The sequence below is a fragment of the Halictus rubicundus genome, chromosome 1 (genome assembly GCF_050948215.1).
Source record: "Halictus rubicundus isolate RS-2024b chromosome 1, iyHalRubi1_principal, whole genome shotgun sequence".
NCBI lineage: Eukaryota > Metazoa > Arthropoda > Insecta > Hymenoptera > Halictidae > Halictus > Halictus rubicundus.
This window is the reverse complement of record NC_135149.1, coordinates 30,381,592-30,402,895: the sequence shown is the minus strand read 5'-3', so window position 1 is coordinate 30,402,895 and position 21,304 is coordinate 30,381,592. Positions and strand designations below refer to the sequence as shown.

Genomic DNA, 21,304 nt, shown 5'->3' with positions numbered 1-21,304 from the left:
AGAGACCATAAACAAAAATTGTGTCTGAATTTTCACTGAGCAAGACTTCTTCGTGTCTTGTCACGGCGAACCATTTCCCCTGATTCAAGCTTCCAAGCTCAATTTTCTCAAAAAGCTAATTATCGTACCAACCTAATCATTTGAAGCAAAATACAGTGAATTCTCGATATATGTCAGCAACACGTGTCTTGCCATCGTCTTGTATCGCGCAGGAGACATACCCGACCCGTGTTATGTTAGCGAGGATAATCCGGTAGTGGGGATAACTCCGCGACGTTTATCATCGAGGCCCCGGCGACATATACAGAGGAATCGCTGTAGTCAGTCGTCGACTTCCATTTCTAGGCATCGCGTAAAAATAGGATTTTGTTTTTTCACAGGCACCCGAAATTCGCGGAGCCTCTGGAGGGCTGCCGCGAGCCTGCCCCTCCCCACGTTTCCTTATCGAGAAGATCGAGCTTAGGCGACAACCATAAGCCCAGCAATTTGCCGGTGAAGAAGACCAGCTTCATCCTAGGCGACGACGACCACGTGATCACGATCTCCGAAGGTGTTCACCGGGATTCGGACCCGATGGACTCCGACTCGTCGAAGACGAATCATCATCCTCTGAGCAGAGGACCGCAGGAGCAGGTATAGGTGAGTGATCGACCCCGATTCTTTTCCTGCAATTAACGGATCGACCCCGGGACGGTCGTTCAACGATTCCGTGGACGTTCCCGAAAATCCCGACAGCTTGTTACCCGCGCGGTCGCTTCCGCTTCGGCATCGATGACCCGCTATCAAACGAGCGAAGGCACACACTCCTCGGGCAAATTGCCACAGCGAGGAGGATCAATTACTCCCCAGGCGATTCGCAACGATCGCCCTCTTAAAACAACTCGACTTCGCCGTACACCGGACTTCTAAATTGTTCTATCTGGAGCACAAAGACGTCATGCCGGGCTGCCTTCGCACTATACCGCCGCCGTGCGCTCCGGTTCCTTCAACTAGACCGCATCCGGTACGCGCTGGATCGTTTATGGCTCCTGTTTCTACGCTTTTCGCAGAAAAAGTGGTCTTGAGATTAGGAGAAAATTGATCTTTTAATGTTGAGGTCTTTGGCTTATAGATTGGCCCCTTTATAAAAATGAAGCAATATTAGAATAGGAGCCTTCATGCCCTGAAGACTTGCTCTTTTGGAAAACAAGGCCTTCCCTCATATGCTCCGAGTTTAATCACTGTGGTCTTGAGATTAAGAGAAAATTAATTTATTATTGTTGAGGTCTTTGGCTCCCGTTTCCAAACTTTTCGCAATTTTTCTAATTTTAAATCCTCCAACTCCCCGAATTTGTAGTCCATCAATTTCTTCAATTTTGAGGTTCCTGTCCCGAAGATTTGCTCTTTAGGAAAAGCAAGGCCTTCTCTCATATGCCCTAAGTCTAATCTTTGTGGTCTTGAGATTAAGAGAAAATTAATTTTTTATTATTGAAATCTTTGGCTTCCGTTTCCAAGCTTTTCGCAATTCTTCTATTTTAAATCCTCCAAATTTAGAGACCATCAATTTCTTCAATTTTGAGGTCCCTGTCCCGAAGATTTGCTCTTTTGGAAAAACAAAATTTTGTCTCATATGCCCCGAGTTTAATCATTGTGGTCTTGAGATTAAGAGAAAATTAATTTATTATTGTTGAGGTCTTTGGCTCCCGTTTCCAAACTTTTCGCAATTTTTCTAATTTTAAATCCTCCAACTCCCCGAATTTGTAGTCCATCAATTTCTTCAATTTTGAGGTTCCTGTCCCGAAGATTTGCTCTTTAGGAAAAGCAAGGCCTTCTCTCATATGCCCTAAGTCTAATCTTTGTGGTCTTGAGATTAAGAGAAAATTAATTTTTTATTATTGAAATCTTTGGCTTCCGTTTCCAAGCTTTTCGCAATTCTTCTATTTTAAATCCTCCAAATTTAGAGACCATCAATTTCTTCAATTTTGAGGTCCCTGTCCCGAAGATTTGCTCTTTTGGAAAAACAAAATTTTGTCTCATATGCCCCGAGTTTAATCATTGTGGTCTTGAGATTAAGAGAAAATTAATTTATTATTGTTGAGGTCTTTGGCTCCCGTTTCCAAACTTTTCGCAATTTTTCTAATTTTAAATCCTCCAACTCCCCGAATTTGTAGTCCATCAATTTCTTCAATTTTGAGGTTCCTGTCCCGAAGATTTGCTCTTTAGGAAAAGCAAGGCCTTCTCTCATATGCCCTAAGTCTAATCTTTGTGGTCTTGAGATTAAGAGAAAATTAATTTTTTATTATTGAAATCTTTGGCTTCCGTTTCCAAGCTTTTCGCAATTCTTCTATTTTAAATCCTCCAAATTTAGAGACCATCAATTTCTTCAATTTTGAGGTCCCTGCCCCGAAGATTTGCTCTTTTGGAAAAACAAAATTTTGTCTCATATGCCCCGAGTTTAATCATTGTGGTCTTGAGATTAAGAGAAAATTAATTTATTATTGTTGAGGTCTTTGGCTCCCGCTTCTACACGTTTCGCAATTTTTCTAATTTTAAATCCTCCAACTCCCCAAATTTATAGTTCATCAATTTCTTCAATTTTGAGGTTCCTGCCCCGAATATTTGCTCTTTAGGAAAAGCAAGGCCTTCTCTCATATGCCCTAAGTCTAATCTTTGTGGTCTTGAGATTAAGAGAAAATTAATTTTTTAATATTGAAATCTTTGGCTTCCGTTTCCAAGCTTTTCGCAATTCTTCTATTTTAAATCCTCCAAATTTAGAGACCATCAATTTCTTCAATTTTGAGGTCCCTGCCCCGAAGATTTGCTCTTTTGGAAAAACAAAATTTTCTCTCATATGCCCCGAGTTTAATCATTGTGGTCTTGAGATTAAGAGAAAATTAATTTATTATTGTTGAGGTCTTTGGCTCCCGCTTCTACACGTTTCGCAATTTTTCTAATTTTAAATCCTCCAACTCCCCAAATTTATAGTCCACCTATTTCTTCAATTTTGAAGTTCCTGCCCCGAAGATTTGCTCTTTTGGAAAAAACAAGGCCTTCTCTCATATACCCTAAGATTAATCACTGTGGTCTTGAGATTAAGAGAAAATTAATTTTTTAATATTGAGGTCTTTGGTTCGAAGACTGGTCCTTTTAGAAAAATTGAGCACTACTATAATAGGAATCTAGATGGTTTTGATAGGGGTTTAAATGATGTACTGATCTTCATTGTTTCTGAATGTAATCATTGTCCCTTTTAGACTACCGAAACTCATTAATCCAATATATCAGAAATTAGTGATGGTTCCTTGGGATGTAAACAAATTCTCAGTGGAAAGAAATAATTTTTGCAAAGCCTCGAATTTTACCGAGGAATGAGGATTTGAGTTTGCATTGCAATTTGTATAATTTTGTATAGGCGAACGTGTTGCCTGATATTTGTAGACTATTAGCATACTCGGGTAAAGATCCAGACTACCGAGAGGAATTCTGTTCGATCAGGATCGCGGTGAATCGAACGGAGCTACAGTTACTTGGAACTCTAATTAAAAGGAGCGCGATGACTGTGAGTCACACTGTCGTTCATAAGTGTTTCACAGTTCTTATGCATCGGTGGCTGCATTACACACCAGGTATAAATAGATCTGAACGCTTTAAGTTTAGAGCGAATCGGCAACCATAAATCCCGCTGGTGAACCGACCTTTCTTAGAACGTGACGTCGAATCAGGCGAACTTGAACTGAAATGGGGCTCGACACGAATCAAACCACAACAAATCATTCAATCTTCATTATTCCAGTTGAATTCTGCGACCTATCTCCTGCACCCTACCCTCTTCAATTAATTATAATGGAATTCCAACTTCTAACTCGTTCAGATCATTGACAACGATATGAACTATTTGCAGCAAGATTGATACTAGAAATTTAACCTCTAACTCAAAAGAAAAATCAAAAGCTTCAGCATTCTAGTTTGTCCAATTCTCGGACAAATTTTCCACTCTCTATTTTTTCAAAAATTATTTTCACAATACCAACTCTCGGCTCGCTCGAAGAATTAACAATCGTATAAATTGTATACTGCAAAATTGGTATCAGAAATTCAACTTTTAACTCATAGGAAAAATGAACTAACTCGTAAAATTCTGGGTAAAATTTTTCACTTTCCATTTATTCAAAAATTATTTTCACAATTCCAAATCTCGGCTCGCTGGAAGAATTAATAATCGTATAAATTGTATACTGCAAAATTGGTATCAGAAATTCAACTTTTAACTCATAGGAAAAATGAACTAACTCGTAAAATTCTGGGTAAAATTTTTCACTTTCCATTTATTCAAAAATTATTTTCACAATTCCAAATCTCGGCTCGCTGGAAGAATTAATAATCGTAGAAATTATATACTGCAAAATTCGTATTAGAAATTCAACTTTTAACTCATAGGAAAGATTAACTAACTTGTAAAATTCTGAGACAAATTTTTCACGTTCCATTTTTTCAAAAATTATTTTCACAATTCCAAAACTCGGCTCACTGGAAGAATAACAATCGTATAAATTATATACTGCAAAATTGGTATCAGAAATTCAACTTCTAACCCATAGGAAAAATGAATTACCTCGTAAAATTCTGGGACAAATTTTTCACTCTCCTTTTTCCAAAAATTATTTTCACAATTCGTATAAATTATTGCACTCCGAATTGATACTAGAAATTCAACTTCTAACTCGTAGGAAAGATGAACTAACTCGTAAAATTCTGGGACATACTTTACACTCTCTATTTTTTTCAAAAATTATTTTCACAATTCCAATTCTCCGCTCGCTCGAGGAATCAAAAATCGCCTAAATTATTTCACTCCGAGTTGATACCCGAAATTCACCTTTTAACTCGTAGCACAAACGAGCCGATTTATACTGTTTATCTTGGAGGCACGTCGATGCTCAACAGAAAAAATTTCAGTAGAAAATGCCGAACACTGTCTGACCTTTCCAAACGCATTCAGTAATCAATCAACAGATGGATTCCATCGTATTTTTTTTCTAAGAGGAACGATAGAAATGTACACGGAAAAATTATGTTCATTTTCCGCGCGCGTAAACGTATAATTTTGCAAGATCGCGAGGCAGCATCGTGGCACGCTTCGCAGATCTAAGCGTGCGCTTGTAGGCTGAGGCTAAACGAGCCCGGAAATCATCGGTTAAATGGCATGCCGTGATGATCTGGTCGGCGCTGAGCTAGAACAAATTATCTCCTTCATTCCACTCGACTCGTGTCGATATAGTAGTCGACTAATCCGCAGAATCTAGAAATTTAGAAAGCATAGCTGTGGCAACCCGACGATACAAAAATGAATACTCCACTGCCAATTAATAATTAAACCTGTGCATGGAATGCGATAATTGCTCTGCGAATTTTATAATACTATATCTTCAACTCCGATCCAAATCCAAAATACACAATTTACACTCTAGTCAAATTGTTAAGTCCTGAAATCAACATGTCAAAAATTCATTTACACTCTATAAAACGATTTAATCTCTTCCTGCTAGCATTCTAAAAAAATACACAATTTGCACTCTAGTAAAATTGTTAAGTCCTGAAACCAACATGTCAAAAATTCATTTACACTCTATAAGACAATTTAATCTCTTTCTGCTAGCATTCTAAAAAAATACACAATTTACACTCTAGTAAAATTGTTCACTCCTGCAACCAACATGTCAAAAATTCATTTACACTCTATAAAACAATTTAATCTCTTTCTGCTAGCATTCTAAAAAAATACGCAATTTACACTCTAGCAAAATCAGTCCTGAAATCAACATGTCAAAAATTCATTTACACTCTATAAGACAATTTAATCTCTTTCTGCTAGCATTCTAAAAAAGTACACAATTCACACTCTAGTAAAATTGTTCAGTCCTGAAACCAACATGTCAAAAATTCATTTACACTCTATAAAACAATTTAATCTCTTTCTGCTAGCATTCTAAAATTCGCTTTCCTACTACCCATAATTAACTCGGGAGGAATCCCCCGAGGATGTCAGTAGGTCAAGTTATAACACTTTATCAATCTCAAGTGCAAACCCAAGGGTAAACAATGATCGCCCTCTACAAACAATCGACAAAATTTCCCAAATATTTGCCCCTGGAAAATTCAGAATTACCAAGAAAACAATCCAGAGAAAGATCTGCAAAGACGTCCTCGGCTCCTGACCTCGATTATGAAATTAATTAAATGAAATGTCGGGTATAGATAACGAACGTGGTCGAGTGTCGTCTCACGGTATTCCGAGGAATGCTGGGAAACGGTTTGAATTCGTGCACGTACGTCTAGGTATTCGACGCCCGTGATGCAACACGCGGTGCGCGATGGCTGAAGGGCAGATGGATGAGCATAGGATTAAGTGGATCCAGAGAGCCGTAGGTTAGACGACACGACACGACACGACACGACACGACACGAAACGAAACGACAGGATGAGTTTAGTGGCGGGAAGTGCCCTCGTTATCACGCCAGTCAATTGTTTAATCTCGTCCCTCGGACGCGCCGCGCCGTGAGCCAGGTTTCCACGCGTGACGAGCTATGACACCACGCGAAACACGCTAAACACGCTAAACCGGCTATCATGTTCCTCGAGCGTGTAGATATCCGTGCAAATGCACGGCCCGCGTCCTTGTTCGAAGAGCGCAAGCTCTTCCACCGTGAAAACCAGAAACCATTCTCTCCCTTGTCTCTCTTGTCCGACGTCTGGCGACTGGTCGTCCTTTTCTACTTCCCCATTCTCCTCCGAATTCGCTGGTCCTCTTTTTACCGCCTCGAACCCGACCCAGTTTATAAACGATAAAAAGTGTTGTAACTCGAGACGTTATGCACACTAGGTCAGAATCGCAAAAAGCTGGACAAAATTCATGACTCGATTAATTATTCTTTATTAACGCTAGAACTACCGAGCCCTAAACGAGACTTAGACTTATCCCTTTATAATAACAGCAAGATTGAATTTGCTCGACTCGGTTACAGGGCGTGCATGTGTGTGGAAGGTGCGAGATATAGTGTAAGAATTTTTGCGTTTAATACAGAGAGATGTTGTATAAATAGGTAAATATTAGGTTACGTAGGATTTAGAGATTGAGCAGTTAGAGTGTGAACAAAGATTTCGAAACAAACAGTAAGTTAAGCGATTGGATTTGCTCAGGTTTCGTACGATTTTTATGGTAGCATGTACTCCAAAGAAGAGATATATTGAAAAATTTCTCGTGAAAGCGTTTTCATAGTTTCACTAATCGTGAAAGAAATAATCATCAGTCATTTTGACGGGTTCGGTAGTTCCAGTGTTAACCCTTTGAAATTTTTGTAGGAAACAAGACGCATCGAACAGAGTCGAAATAAATTCTGTGAAAATATCTAGATCCTTTAATATTGAATCTTGCAACAAATTCTGTTAATGATTCTGTGTTGCTCCTGTTCGAACATCTTTGGGCGCCACAAGCGCGTCAAAATCTGCAATTCTACTGATAATATTCAACCCTCTGAAAGAGAAGTTAACCCTTTGCACTCGAAGCCATTTTAACTCCATGACTATAGATTTTTTTTCATGTTGTAAATACAAAAATGGTGCAATTTATTCGTACAGTACTGTTTAGTAATTTATTAAATACAAAGAAATTGAATAAACTCAAATATATTTTGAATAATGATACAGCAATTTTTAGTGGCGCCTTACAGCCGCCATTCGAGTGCTGAAGGTTAATAGACTGCGGATCAAATTAAAATTTCTATGCTCTAATTGCAAGCTACAGGAGCAAAGTACCCGAACACAAAATGTGACTCTTCTACGTTGTTTGATAAAAATTACAAAATTCACTTTATTTAGATTTCTCACAATTTTTATAGTGAAATAAATCCGTCTGCAATCTTATTCTTATCGACACCATCTGCGTACTGGGTCATTCATGTTCACGACTAATTTTTCTACTGTTCTGGGCTTGCAAGAAATTAGTAGAAATTCTGGAATACGTGTTGGAGTCCCTATTTTAATATACAGTGTGTCCCGCGAGTCACTGTAGTTGGAACGTCAACTGTTTAAAGCATCAATGGGAAAAAATGAATGTCCAAAAGAAAGAAACGCAAGAATGAAATTTCGGACACAAACGACGTTAGCATTGGAATTGTTATTGGTTGAATCAAAGCTACGGACACAATTGGAACGACCAGGTGGTTTCTGGGCTTCTTTGAAATGCTCTTGAAATGCAATGAATTCTCGGTGCTGCGCTTTGAATGTATTCTATGACAGGCCTGAGTGATTTTTACTGGGAGAGAATAGGGAGCCGTGGAATTGTTATGAAAATCGAGTGTTTCTACCGAGAGACTTTGTGAGGAGCTGTGTATAGTTCTTCTTTGAGGTCATGAATGGGAGATTCGCTTCCAGGCTTCAGTATAGGTAGGTCTTCCATTCTTGTATAGGTAGCTTTTCACATTTGATCTGGAGTGTCCAACTAGAATCATTATGCAAAAATTGTTAGCATCGACTGCAAGAAAGAGAAGCCTTTCTATTCAACTATTGCTGATTTATAAAAACGACAAGATCGAATTCATTTCGACTTTTCCAGTCGGAGTTAAAAAATTCATTCAATAATTTTCTATAAAGGAGTCTTTGTAATTTCAGGAATTTAAAAGTAAAAATATGAAACCGCTCGTTTCATCACTGCTGGTGGCTTCGATGTTAATGTGACTCTAATATATTTATTTTTTTTTTTATTTTCTTTTTCCTCGGATTGTGAACGCAGTCCCAGATATTGATGAGCGTAATGGGATTATTTCATCGATTCGAAAGTCAACGGCCTTTGTCGGCAATTCCGCGTTCCCGGGGCGAGTTTCTACAACCGCGTTATCGCGATTCTCTCAATTTCTTATTCAAAACAGCCCATTGTCTGTCCGACAATGAGCGCTGTCTAGAATGACAGCCGACGCGCGAGGATGGAAAAACGACGAAGCGTATCACCTTGCTACGCAGAATTGCGACATCCTCCTCCGGGGCTGTCCTCGGTCTGATATGCTGATTATGCTAGCACTATCTCGCGAATAACGATTCGCGTGCTCCTGTTCGCGCCTCGAATGCTCGCTCGACGCTTCTTCCTACGAACGACACTAACGCGCCCGCTCTGACTCACGAAACTGCTGCCAAACAACTTCACAATGGTTCATCAAATTGTCAGCGATACGAGCTGGACGCTCGAGCAATTTGTTCGCAGCGTTTTCAATGTTTCAACATTATCAGGATTATTTTAGAATACTCCATTCCAGAATTTTAGAATTCTCCATTTTCTTAATCGAGAAGATGTCGCATTATCAATTCGAGTGTTAGTAATATTCTATTAGGAAGATTGAAGTCAAGATCTGTATTTTAAGAGAGAGACCCATTTTTATCGGATAAGAGTTCGCTTAAACAAATTAGGTATATTTCAATGAAATGTCTGTATTGAAAGAAATGAGAGTAATTTAGGAATTTTCTCGGATACGACATTTTTATCGGATAACAGTTCGCATAAACAAATTCGATAGTTTTCAATGAAATGTCTGTATTGAAAGAAATGAGAGTAATTTAGGAATTTTCTCCGATACGACATTTTTATCGGATAAGAGTTCGCATAAACAAATTCGGTAGTTTTCAATGAAATGTCTGTATTGAAAGAAATGAGAGTAATTTAGGAATTTTCTCGGATAAGAGTTCGCATAAACAAATTAGACAGTTTTCAATGAAATGTCTGTATTGGAAGAAATGAGAGGTTTAGGAATTTTCTCGGATACGACATTTTTGTCGGATAAGAGTTCGCATAAACAAATTAGATATTGTTCAATGAAATGTCTGTATTGAAAGAAATGAGAGTAATTTAAGAATTTTCTCGGATACGACATTTTATCGGAGAAGAGTTTGCATAAACAAATTAGGTAGTTTTCAATGAAATGTCTGTATTGAAAGAAATGAGAGTAATTTAGGAATTTTCTCGGATAAGAGTTCGCATAAACAAATTAGACAGTTTTCAATGAAATGTCTGTATTGAAAGAAATGAGAGTAATTTAGGAATTTTCTCGGATACGACATTTTTGTCGGATAAGAGTTCGCATAAACAAATTAGATATTGTTCAATGAAATGTCTGTATTGAAAGAAATGAGAGTAATTTAGGAATTTTCGTTACGAGCGAACAAGAATGCGAGGAACAATGGAAAAGAACAAGGCACTGTTGGAATGCTTATCGCACGGCGCATGTTAACAAGTGACACATTAACTATAATAAACTACGATGTTGTCACAGCTGAAGCCAGGTACCAACAAGACTACCTAACAAATTATAGAACGCAGTCGAAATCCTGGTTGCATAGTCCATGTACTAATGTACCCTAAATTGTATTTTCGGGACGATCGTGTGCCTCGATATTTAAATATTTATTTGCATCATTTGTTGTATTACCATGTGATACAAACGACAGGAAAACAGGTTTTCTGTCCTACTGTTCTTGTTACAAAGTTGTAAAAAATATTTTTATTTGAATATCACAAATGTGTATAATTTTGTACTTTGTACAAAATGGCAAGTCAACTTCTTGATGCTTTACCACTAAACCTACCAAGCACAACACAAGTTTTTATAATTTCAAAAATTGTGAAATGGAAAACCGGTCGTTTTAACCGTGGCAGATTTAGTGTTAATTGTTACATATAAAATAAAAGGTGCAAATTATCACATATAACATTTACATATTATAGAAGGGAGAACATTGAATTTCCTATGAAAACGTTTTCATAATTTCAAAAATTGTCAAATGGAAAACCGGTCGTTTTAACCGTGGCAGATTTAGTGTTAATTGTTACATATAAAATAGAAGGTGCAAATTATCACATATAAAATTTACATATTATAGAATGGAGAACATTGAATTTCCTATGAAAACTTTTTTACGACTTCAAAAATTGTCAAATGGAAAACCGGTCATTTTAACCGTGGCAGATTTAGTGTTAATTGATACATATAAAATAGAAGGTGTAAATTATCACATATAACATTTACATATTATAGAAGGGAGAAGATTCAATTTCCTATGAAAACTTTTTTACGACTTCAAAAATTGTCAAATGGAAAACCGGTCATTTTAACCGTGGCAGATTTAGTGTTAATTGTTACATATAAAATAAAAGGTGTAAATTATCACATATAACATTTACATATTATAGAAGGGAGAACGTTGAATTTCCTATGAAAACTTTTTTATGATTTCAAAAATTGTCAAATGGAAAACCGGTCATTTTAACTGTAGATGATTTAGTGTTAATTGTTACATATAAAATAAAAGGTGCAAATTATCACATATAAAATTTACATATTATAGAATGGAGAACATTGAATTTCCTATGAAAACTTTTTTACGACTTCAAAAATTGTCAAATGGAAAACCGGTCATTTTAACCGTGGCAGATTTAGTGTTAATTGATACATATAAAATAGAAGGTGAAAATTATCACATATAAAATTTACATATTATAGAATGGAGAACATTGAATTTCCTATGAAAACGTTTTCATAATTTCAAAAATTGTGAAATGGAAAAGCGGTCGTTTTAACCGTGGCAGATTTAGTGTTAATTGTTACATATAAAATAAAAGGTGCAAATTATCACATATAACATTTACATATTATAGAAGGGAGAACATTGAATTTCCTATGAAAACGTTTTCATAATTTCAAAAATTGTCAAATGGAAAACCGGTCGTTTTAACCGTGGCAGATTTAGTGTTAATTGTTACATATAAAATAGAAGGTGCAAATTATCACATATAAAATTTACATATTATAGAATGGAGAACATTGAATTTCCTATGAAAACTTTTTTACGACTTCAAAAATTGTCAAATGGAAAACCGGTCATTTTAACCGTGGCAGATTTAGTGTTAATTGATACATATAAAATAGAAGGTGTAAATTATCACATATAACATTTACATATTATAGAAGGGAGAAGATTCAATTTCCTATGAAAACTTTTTTACGACTTCAAAAATTGTCAAATGGAAAACCGGTCATTTTAACCGTGGCAGATTTAGTGTTAATTGTTACATATAAAATAAAAGGTGTAAATTATCACATATAACATTTACATATTATAGAAGGGAGAACGTTGAATTTCCTATGAAAACTTTTTTATGATTTCAAAAATTGTCAAATGGAAAACCGGTCATTTTAACTGTAGATGATTTAGTGTTAATTGTTACATATAAAATAAAAGGTGCAAATTATCACATATAAAATTTACATATTATAGAATGGAGAACATTGAATTTCCTATGAAAACTTTTTTACGACTTCAAAAATTGTCAAATGGAAAACCGGTCATTTTAACCGTGGCAGATTTAGTGTTAATTGATACATATAAAATAGAAGGTGAAAATTATCACATATAAAATTTACATATTATAGAATGGAGAACATTGAATTTCCTATGAAAACGTTTTCATAATTTCAAAAATTGTGAAATGGAAAAGCGGTCGTTTTAACCGTGGCAGATTTAGTGTTAATTGTTACATATAAAATAGAAGGTGTAAATTATCACACATAACATTTACATATTACAGAATGGAGAACACTGAATTTCCTATGAAAACGTTTTCATAATTTCAAAAATTGTCAAATGGAAAACTGGTCATTTTAACCGTAGCAGATTTAGTGTTAATTGTTACATATAAAATAGAAGGTGCAAATTATCACATATAAAATTTACATATTATAGAATGGAGAACATTGAATTTCCTATGAAAACTTTTTTATGATTTCAAAAATTGTCAAATGGAAAACCGGTCATTTTAACCGTGTCAGATTTAGTGTTAATTGTTACATATAAAATAAAAGGTGTAAATTATCACATATAACATTCATATTATAGAAGGGAGAAGATTCAATTTCCTATGAAAACTTTTTTACGACTTCAAAAATTGTCAAATGGAAAACCGGTCATTTTAACCGTGGCAGATTTAGTGTTAATTGTTACATATAAAATAGAAGGTGCAAATTATCACATATAACATTTACATATTACACAATGGAGAACATTGAATTTCCTATGAAAACGTTTTCATAATTTCAAAAATTGTCAAATGGAAAACCGGTCGTTTTAACCGTGGCAGATTTAGTGTTAATTGTTACATATAAAATAAAAGGTGCAAATTATCACATGTAACATTTACATATTACACAGTGGAGAACATTGAATTTCCTATGAAAACTTTTTTACGACTTCAAAAATTGTCAAATGGAAAACCGGTCGTTTTAACCGTTGCAGATTTAGTGTTAATTGTTACATATAAAATAAAAGGTGCAAATTATCACATGTAACATTTACATATTACACAGTGGAGAACATTGAATTTCCTATGAAAACTTTTTTATAATTTCAAAAATTGTCAAATGGAAAACCGGTCATTTTAACCGTGGCAGATTTAGTGTTAATTGTTACATATAAAATAAAAGGTGTAAATTATCACATATAACATTTACATATTATAGAAGGGAGAAGATTCAATTTCCTATGAAAACTTTTTTACGACTTCAAAAATTGTCAAATGGAAAACCGGTCATTTTAACCGTGGCAGATTTAGTGTTAATTGTTACATATAAAATAGAAGGTGTAAATTATCACACATAACATTTACATATTACACAACGGAGAACATTGAATTCCCTATGAAAACGTTTTCATAATTTCAAAAATTGTCAAATGGAAAACCGGTCATTTTAACCCGTTGCAGATTTGGTGTTAATTATCACATCCTGGTGTGCCGGTTTTCAATTCCGTGGCACCCGTCGCTTTTTAATTCTTCTGGTCACTTGGCACCGATTGAAGAACGCACAAATGCTCGCGGTCCAAAGGCAGGATTTTCTGCTGGCGTCGGTAAAACTTGAAGAAGGCGAGCGAAATGAAAAGAAATAGCGACGATGATCCTGCGGTATCGGTTTGCCGGGGACGAAAGGCGAAAGTCGAGACAGTAGATCGTCGAGGAGGAAGAAGAAGGGTGTCGTCAGTGTCGTCGAGTCTCGTCGTCGCGACGGACAGAGAGGCTCGGCTTTCTCGAATCGGAATCGCCGCGTGCTTGCGCATACAGCACCGGTCTGTGTCTGGTTTCGCCGCGAGAAAAAGACTGATTACTCGGATAACAATTTTATTACACAGTTGTTTACCTCATTTTCACGGCGGCAGGCGTGACTAAGACAACCGTGGCCGAAGGTCGTCACACTTTTCGTGCCGAGCCGAGCCGAGCCGAGCGTGTAAGTGTTACGATAGCGGGCCGGGCTTCGCTCGGACCGGCCGATTCGCTTGCTGAATGGAAACTGCGGATTTCTGCGTTGCTGTTGTTGATACCACTGTCATAACAAAAAAGATCGTTAACGGTAAACCTACCGCGGTCGAAATCATCTTTTCTAGTTCACAATTATTGAAATTATCAAAACGTTTTCGTAGGAAATTACTGAATTGACTTGATTATTTAAGCAGATATTATAATAAAAATCGTACAGAGTTTAAGTATATTCATTAACATTAAATCTGCCACGGTTAAAACGACCGGTTTTCCATTTGACAATTTTTGAAATTATGAAAACGTTTTCATAGGAAATTCAATGTTCTCCCTTCTATAATATGTAAATGTTATATGTGATAATTTACACCTTCTATTTTATATGTGATAATTAACACTGAACTTACTACAGTTATAATGACCGGTTTCCCATTTCACAATTTTTGAAATTATGTAAACGTTTTCATAGGAAATTCAATGTTCTCACTTCTATAATATGTAAATGTTATATGTGATAATTTACACCTTCTATTTTATATGTGATAATTAACACTAAACTTACTACAGTTATAATGACCGGTTTCCCATTTCACAATTTTTGAAATCATAAAAAAGTTTTCATAGGAAATTCAATGTTCTCCCTTCTATAATATGTAAATGTTATATGTGATAATTTACACCTTCTATTTTATATGTGATAATTAACACTGAACTTACTACAGTTATAATGACCGGTTTTCCATTTGACAATTTTTGAAATTATGAAAACGTTTTCATAGGAAATTTAGTGTTCTCACTTCTATAATATGTAAATGTTATATGTGATAATTTACACCTTCTATTTTATATGTGATAATTAACACTAAACTTACTACAGTTATAATGACCGGTTTCCCATTTCACAATTTTTGAAATCATAAAAAAGTTTTCATAGGAAATTCAATGTTCTCCCTTCTATAATATGTAAATGTTATATGTGATAATTTACACCTTCTATTTTATATGTGATAATTAACACTGAACTTACTACAGTTATAATGACCGGTTTTCCATTTGACAATTTTTGAAATTATGAAAACGTTTTCATAGGAAATTCAGTGTTCTCACTTCTATAATATGTAAATGTTATATGTGATAATTTACACCTTCTATTTTATATGTGATAATTAACACTGAACTTACTACAGTTATAATGACCGGTTTCCCATTTCACAATTTTTGAAATTATGAAAACGTTTTCATAGGAAATTCAATGTTCTCACTTCTATAATATGTAAATGTTATATGTGATAATTTACACCTTCTATTTTATATGTGATAATTAACACTAAACTTACTACAGTTATAATGACCGGTTTTCCATTTGACAATTTTTGAAATTATGAAAACGTTTTCATAGGAAATTCAGTGTTCTCACTTCTATAATATGTAAATGTTATATGTGATAATTTACACCTTCTATTTTATATGTGATAATTAACACTAAACTTACTACAGTTATAATGACCGGTTTCCCATTTCACAATTTTTGAAATCATAAAAAAGTTTTCATAGGAAATTCAATGTTCTCCCTTCTATAATATGTAAATGTTATATGTGATAATTTACACCTTCTATTTTATATGTGATAATTAACACTGAACTTACTACAGTTATAATGACCGGTTTTCCATTTGACAATTTTTGAAATTATGAAAACGTTTTCATAGGAAATTCAGTGTTCTCACTTCTATAATATGTAAATGTTATATGTGATAATTTACACCTTCTATTTTATATGTGATAATTAACACTGAACTTACTACAGTTATAATGACCGGTTTTCCATTTGACAATTTTTGAAATTATGAAAACGTTTTCATAGGAAATTCAGTGTTCTCACTTCTATAATATGTAAATGTTATATGTGATAATTTACACCTTCTATTTTATATGTGATAATTAACACTGAACTTACTACAGTTATAATGACCGGTTTCCCATTTCACAATTTTTGAAATTATGAAAACGTTTTCATAGGAAATTCAATGTTCTCACTTCTATAATATGTAAATGTTATATGTGATAATTTACACCTTCTATTTTATATGTGATAATTAACACTAAACTTACTACAGTTATAATGACCGGTTTTCCATTTGACAATTTTTGAAATTATGAAAACGTTTTCATAGGAAATTCAGTGTTCTCACTTCTATAATATGTAAATGTTATATGTGATAATTTACACCTTCTATTTTATATGTGATAATTAACACTAAACTTACTACAGTTATAATGACCGGTTTCCCATTTCACAATTTTTGAAATCATAAAAAAGTTTTCATAGGAAATTCAATGTTCTCCCTTCTATAATATGTAAATGTTATATGTGATAATTTACACCTTCTATTTTATATGTGATAATTAACACTGAACTTACTACAGTTATAATGACCGGTTTTCCATTTGACAATTTTTGAAATTATGAAAACGTTTTCATAGGAAATTCAGTGTTCTCACTTCTATAATATGTAAATGTTATATGTGATAATTTACACCTTCTATTTTATATGTGATAATTAACACTGAACTTACTACAGTTATAATGACCGGTTTCCCATTTCACAATTTTTGAAATTATGAAAACGTTTTCATAGGAAATTCAATGTTCTCACTTCTATAATATGTAAATGTTATATGTGATAATTTACACCTTCTATTTTATATGTGATAATTAACACTAAACTTACTACAGTTATAATGACCGGTTTCCCATTTCACAATTTTTGAAATCATAAAAAAGTTTTCATAGGAAATTCAATGTTCTCCCTTCTATAATATGTAAATGTTATATGTGATAATTTACACCTTCTATTTTATATGTGATAATTAACACTAAACTTACTACAGTTATAATGACCGGTTTCCCATTTCACAATTTTTGAAATCATAAAAAAGTTTTCATAGGAAATTCAATGTTCTCCCTTCTATAATATGTAAATGTTATATGTGATAATTTACACCTTCTATTTTATATGTGATAATTAACACTGAGCTTACGACAGTTATAATGACCGGTTTCCCATTTCACAATTTTTGAAATTATGTAAACGTTTTCATAGGAAATTCAATGTTCTCCATTCTATAAGACGTTTTACTTTTATATGTTTTGTGCTTGGTAGGTTTAGTGTTAAATGTGTTTTATGTTTTTATTTTAACTAGTAAGATTTACGGTGTTCTTCTCCTTAAGTTGTTTTTATTTTCTATTTAAAATGTTTTCAATTTTTTCTCTATTGCGGTCGAATTTCTCTGACGTATTTCCTAATTGTCTATTTAAAATGTTTTCAATTTTTTCCTTATTGCGGTCGAATTTCTCTGACATATTAACTAATTGTCTATTTAGAATGTTTTCAATTTTCTCTCTATTCCGCTCGAATTTCTCTAGCATTCTTCCTAATTTGTCTATTTAGAATGTTTTCAATGTTTTCTTTATCTCGGTCGAATTTCTCTGACGTTTTTCCTAATTGTCTATTTAAAATGTTTTCAATTTTTTCTCTGTTTCGGTCGAATTTCTCTGACGTTCTTCCTAATTTGTTTATTTAAAATGTTTTCAATTTTTTCTCTGTTTCGGTCGAATTTCTCTGACGTTTTTCCTAATTGTCTATTTAAAATGTTTTCAATTTATTCTCTGTTTCGGTCGAATTTCTCTGGCGTTCTTCCTAATTTGTCTATTTAAAATGTTTTCAATTTTTTCTCTGTTTCGGTCGAATTTCTCTGACGTTCTTCCTAATTTGTCTATTGAAAATGTTCTTAATTTCCGATCTCCTAGATCAATAAAATAATCTACCGTTTTATAAATGCATACGCTCACTCCAGATAGTAGAATCTAGTAAAATGTAATATTAACTGTATGCAATATTACAATTAACCCTAAGCACTCGACAAAATATTTTTTACTTCATTAAATTTGTTTGTATTTAATAAATTACTAAACATTTCGGTATTGTACGAGTAAGTTGCAGCATTTTAAATATATAGAATTTTAAAATTAAATATTAGAATTAAAACCATTTTAAATATAAACCAGTTCAAAGATATATAGAAGGGCAATATTTTAGGTCGGAAGAAATGTGTCGGTGTTAAAATAGCTTCGAGTGCAAAGGGTTAATTAATTAATATTATTTTACACAATAATTGTTCGAAATCGACAACTTGGGAATATTTAACAGCCAGTATACATCAGAAAGAATCGTAAAACAGCATCCTAAGCTACCATCATAAAATATTGAACAAATATAGACGCACTGACATTAAAAGTACGATCAACCTAAGAGAATGATCAAGAAAAATCCAACACTAATAAATACATAATAAAATCGACGATGAATATGAATGAACGACCGTTCCCGACACGAGAGAATCCAGTTAGAAAATCATTTGTCCGTTTTCCTTTTTTTTTTGCACCGATTAAAGTTGCGAGTACACGAGTGGAGAGAGAACATTAGCGGATCGTCGAATTCATGAATGAATCCGCGCAGTCCGTGGACGCAATTAATGAGATGGACGGCCGGTAATTACGCGCGCGTCGCCGTGATGGAACACGGCGAACTATGAAACAGCGAAATATCAATTTTTACCGAGGCGCATAACATGAATCAACGTTGTCCGCGGAATCCCGGCGCGTCCGCTTTCTCGTTAGGTTCGTGACTCATCAAACAGGAGAAGCGACAAGGAGACGCAACGGTGTTTCTTAAAATTGTATTCCGAGGACCTTGGGACCCAATGTGCCTAACTCGACTTTCGTATCGGTGTGGTGTGCCTGCGTGCGTGCGTCGAGAAACAGGTAAAACGCTCCTTTCGAATTCTCATTGCATCGATCGACCACCGAGTGATAGTGAAATTAATTATCGAGATGGACTGTTGCCATGGAAACGTGTTCTCTTCAGATGCGATGTCGAAACCTGAATAACTGTTCGTTGACCTTGCTGGATTGCGCGTTCCATCCTTAATGAGAGATTGTTGATAAACACTGCCTGCGGACGGAATTAATTGATAATTAATTTATTTAGAATTAACTTTCGAATTCATTCCCACCAAACATAAAATAGAACAATGTTCTGCGATCTTTCTGATTGCATTTAATCAGCTATTTTCGAGCACACATTTTCCATGGAATTATGTGGTCATGTTAACAATCCGAAAATTATTGTCGTGCGGGAATTTTCAAATTTCCTTTGAAAGGCCGGTTTCACAGATTCATGACAATGATAAATTTGTTCTCGATCTGAAGACTATGGATTTTTATGCAAAATTGTCTCCATTAATTGCGAGACACAATACACAAGGTAAGGGACCCAATTACTGTGTTACTATATTAATTACACTTATTTTTAAAGCATAATGAAATCAAGAAAGAGATATTCAATTTTGTTCATGAAAATCAGTTAATATATATGTTACATATCACTTTTTTAATATTTATCATGCTTTAGAAATAGGTATAATTAATACAGGCACAGTAATTGGTACCCCCACAGTAATCGGGCCCTCCCCTACAGTTATCTCTCCCCTCAATTATTCCAATAAACCGAAAATAATACTGTAAATATTTCTACTGCCTTCCATTTGTTGCATCCATCCTTCTTATGAATACATAAAATCCACAGACGAATTAAAACAGTGTCTATCACCTTCCTAATTAATTTCCACCAAACATAAAATATAACAATGTCCTGCAATTTTTCTAATTGCATATAATCAACAATTTTCGAGCACAAAGTTCTCGATCTGAAGACTATGAATTTTTATGCAAAATTGTCTGCATTAATTGCGAGACACAATACATAAGGTAAGGGACCCAATTAGTGTGTTACTATATTAATTACACTCATTTTTAAAGCATAATGAATATCAAGAAAGAGATATTAAATTTTGTTCATTCAAATTAGTTAATATATATGTTACATATCACTTTTTTAATATTTATCATGCTTCAGAAATAGGTATAATTAATACAGACACAGTAATTGGGTCCCTTCCCTACAGTTATCTCTCCCCTCAATTATTCCAATAAACCGAAAATAATACTGTAAATATTTCTACTGTCTCCCATTTGTTGCATCCATTCTTCTTATGAATACATAAAATCCGCAGACGAATTAAAACAGTGTCTATCACCTTCCTAATTAATTTCCACCAAACATAAAATATAACAATGTCCTGCAATTTTTCTAATTGCATATAATCAACAATTTTCGAGCACAAAGTTCTCGATCTGAAGACTATGAATTTTTATGCAAAATTGTCTGCATTAATTGCGAGACACAATACATAAGGTAAGGGACCCAATTAGTGTGTTACTATATTAATTACACTCATTTTTAAAGCATAATGAATATCAAGAAAGAGATATTAAATTTTGTTCATTCAAATTAGTTAATATATATGTTACATATCACTTTTTTAATATTTATCATGCTTCAGAAATAGGTATAATTAATACAGACACAGTAATTGGGTCCCTTCCCTACAGTTATCTCTCCCCTCAATTATTCCAATAAACCGAAAATAATACTGTAAATATTTCTACTGTCTTCCATTTGTTGCATCCATTCTTCTTATGAATACATAAAATCCGCAGACGAATTAAAACAGTGTCTATCACCTTCCTAATTAATTTCCATCAAACATAAAATATAACAATGTCCCGTAATCTTTCTCAATCAGCAATTTTCGATCATTTTTCCACGTTCTTTTTAATCGCACTCGATTGAACGTGCCCGTTGGTCCCAGAATCGGTTCTCTAAATCGCAAGGCGCCTTTGAACGATTAGGCCAGAAGCTAATTAACGAAGTCGAACGAAAATTCGTCCGGTTCGAGGCACTCGACCGGTCGTGTCGGCAGAGCTCGCTCGTCGAAACGTCACGGTCATGCCCTCCGGCCTCGTTGACGTAATTGGTTATTATCACGGCGAAGTGTGTCCCCTATTAGTGGATACC

At 34.4% G+C, this 21,304-nt stretch overlaps 1 protein-coding gene across 4 annotated transcripts in view; it reads left to right on the top strand.

Moving 5' to 3' along the window:
- The window catches only part of LOC143360731 (inward rectifier potassium channel irk-1), a 190,468-nt gene that overhangs the window by 126,910 nt on the left and 42,254 nt on the right, over positions 1-21,304 (top strand). For all 4 annotated transcript variants that reach the window (XM_076799855.1, XM_076799869.1, XM_076799848.1 and 1 more), the window contains one exon: positions 381-639. In XM_076799855.1, the coding sequence (XP_076655970.1) occupies positions 381-639 (259 nt within the window). The remainder of the gene's footprint in view (positions 1-380; positions 640-21,304) is intronic.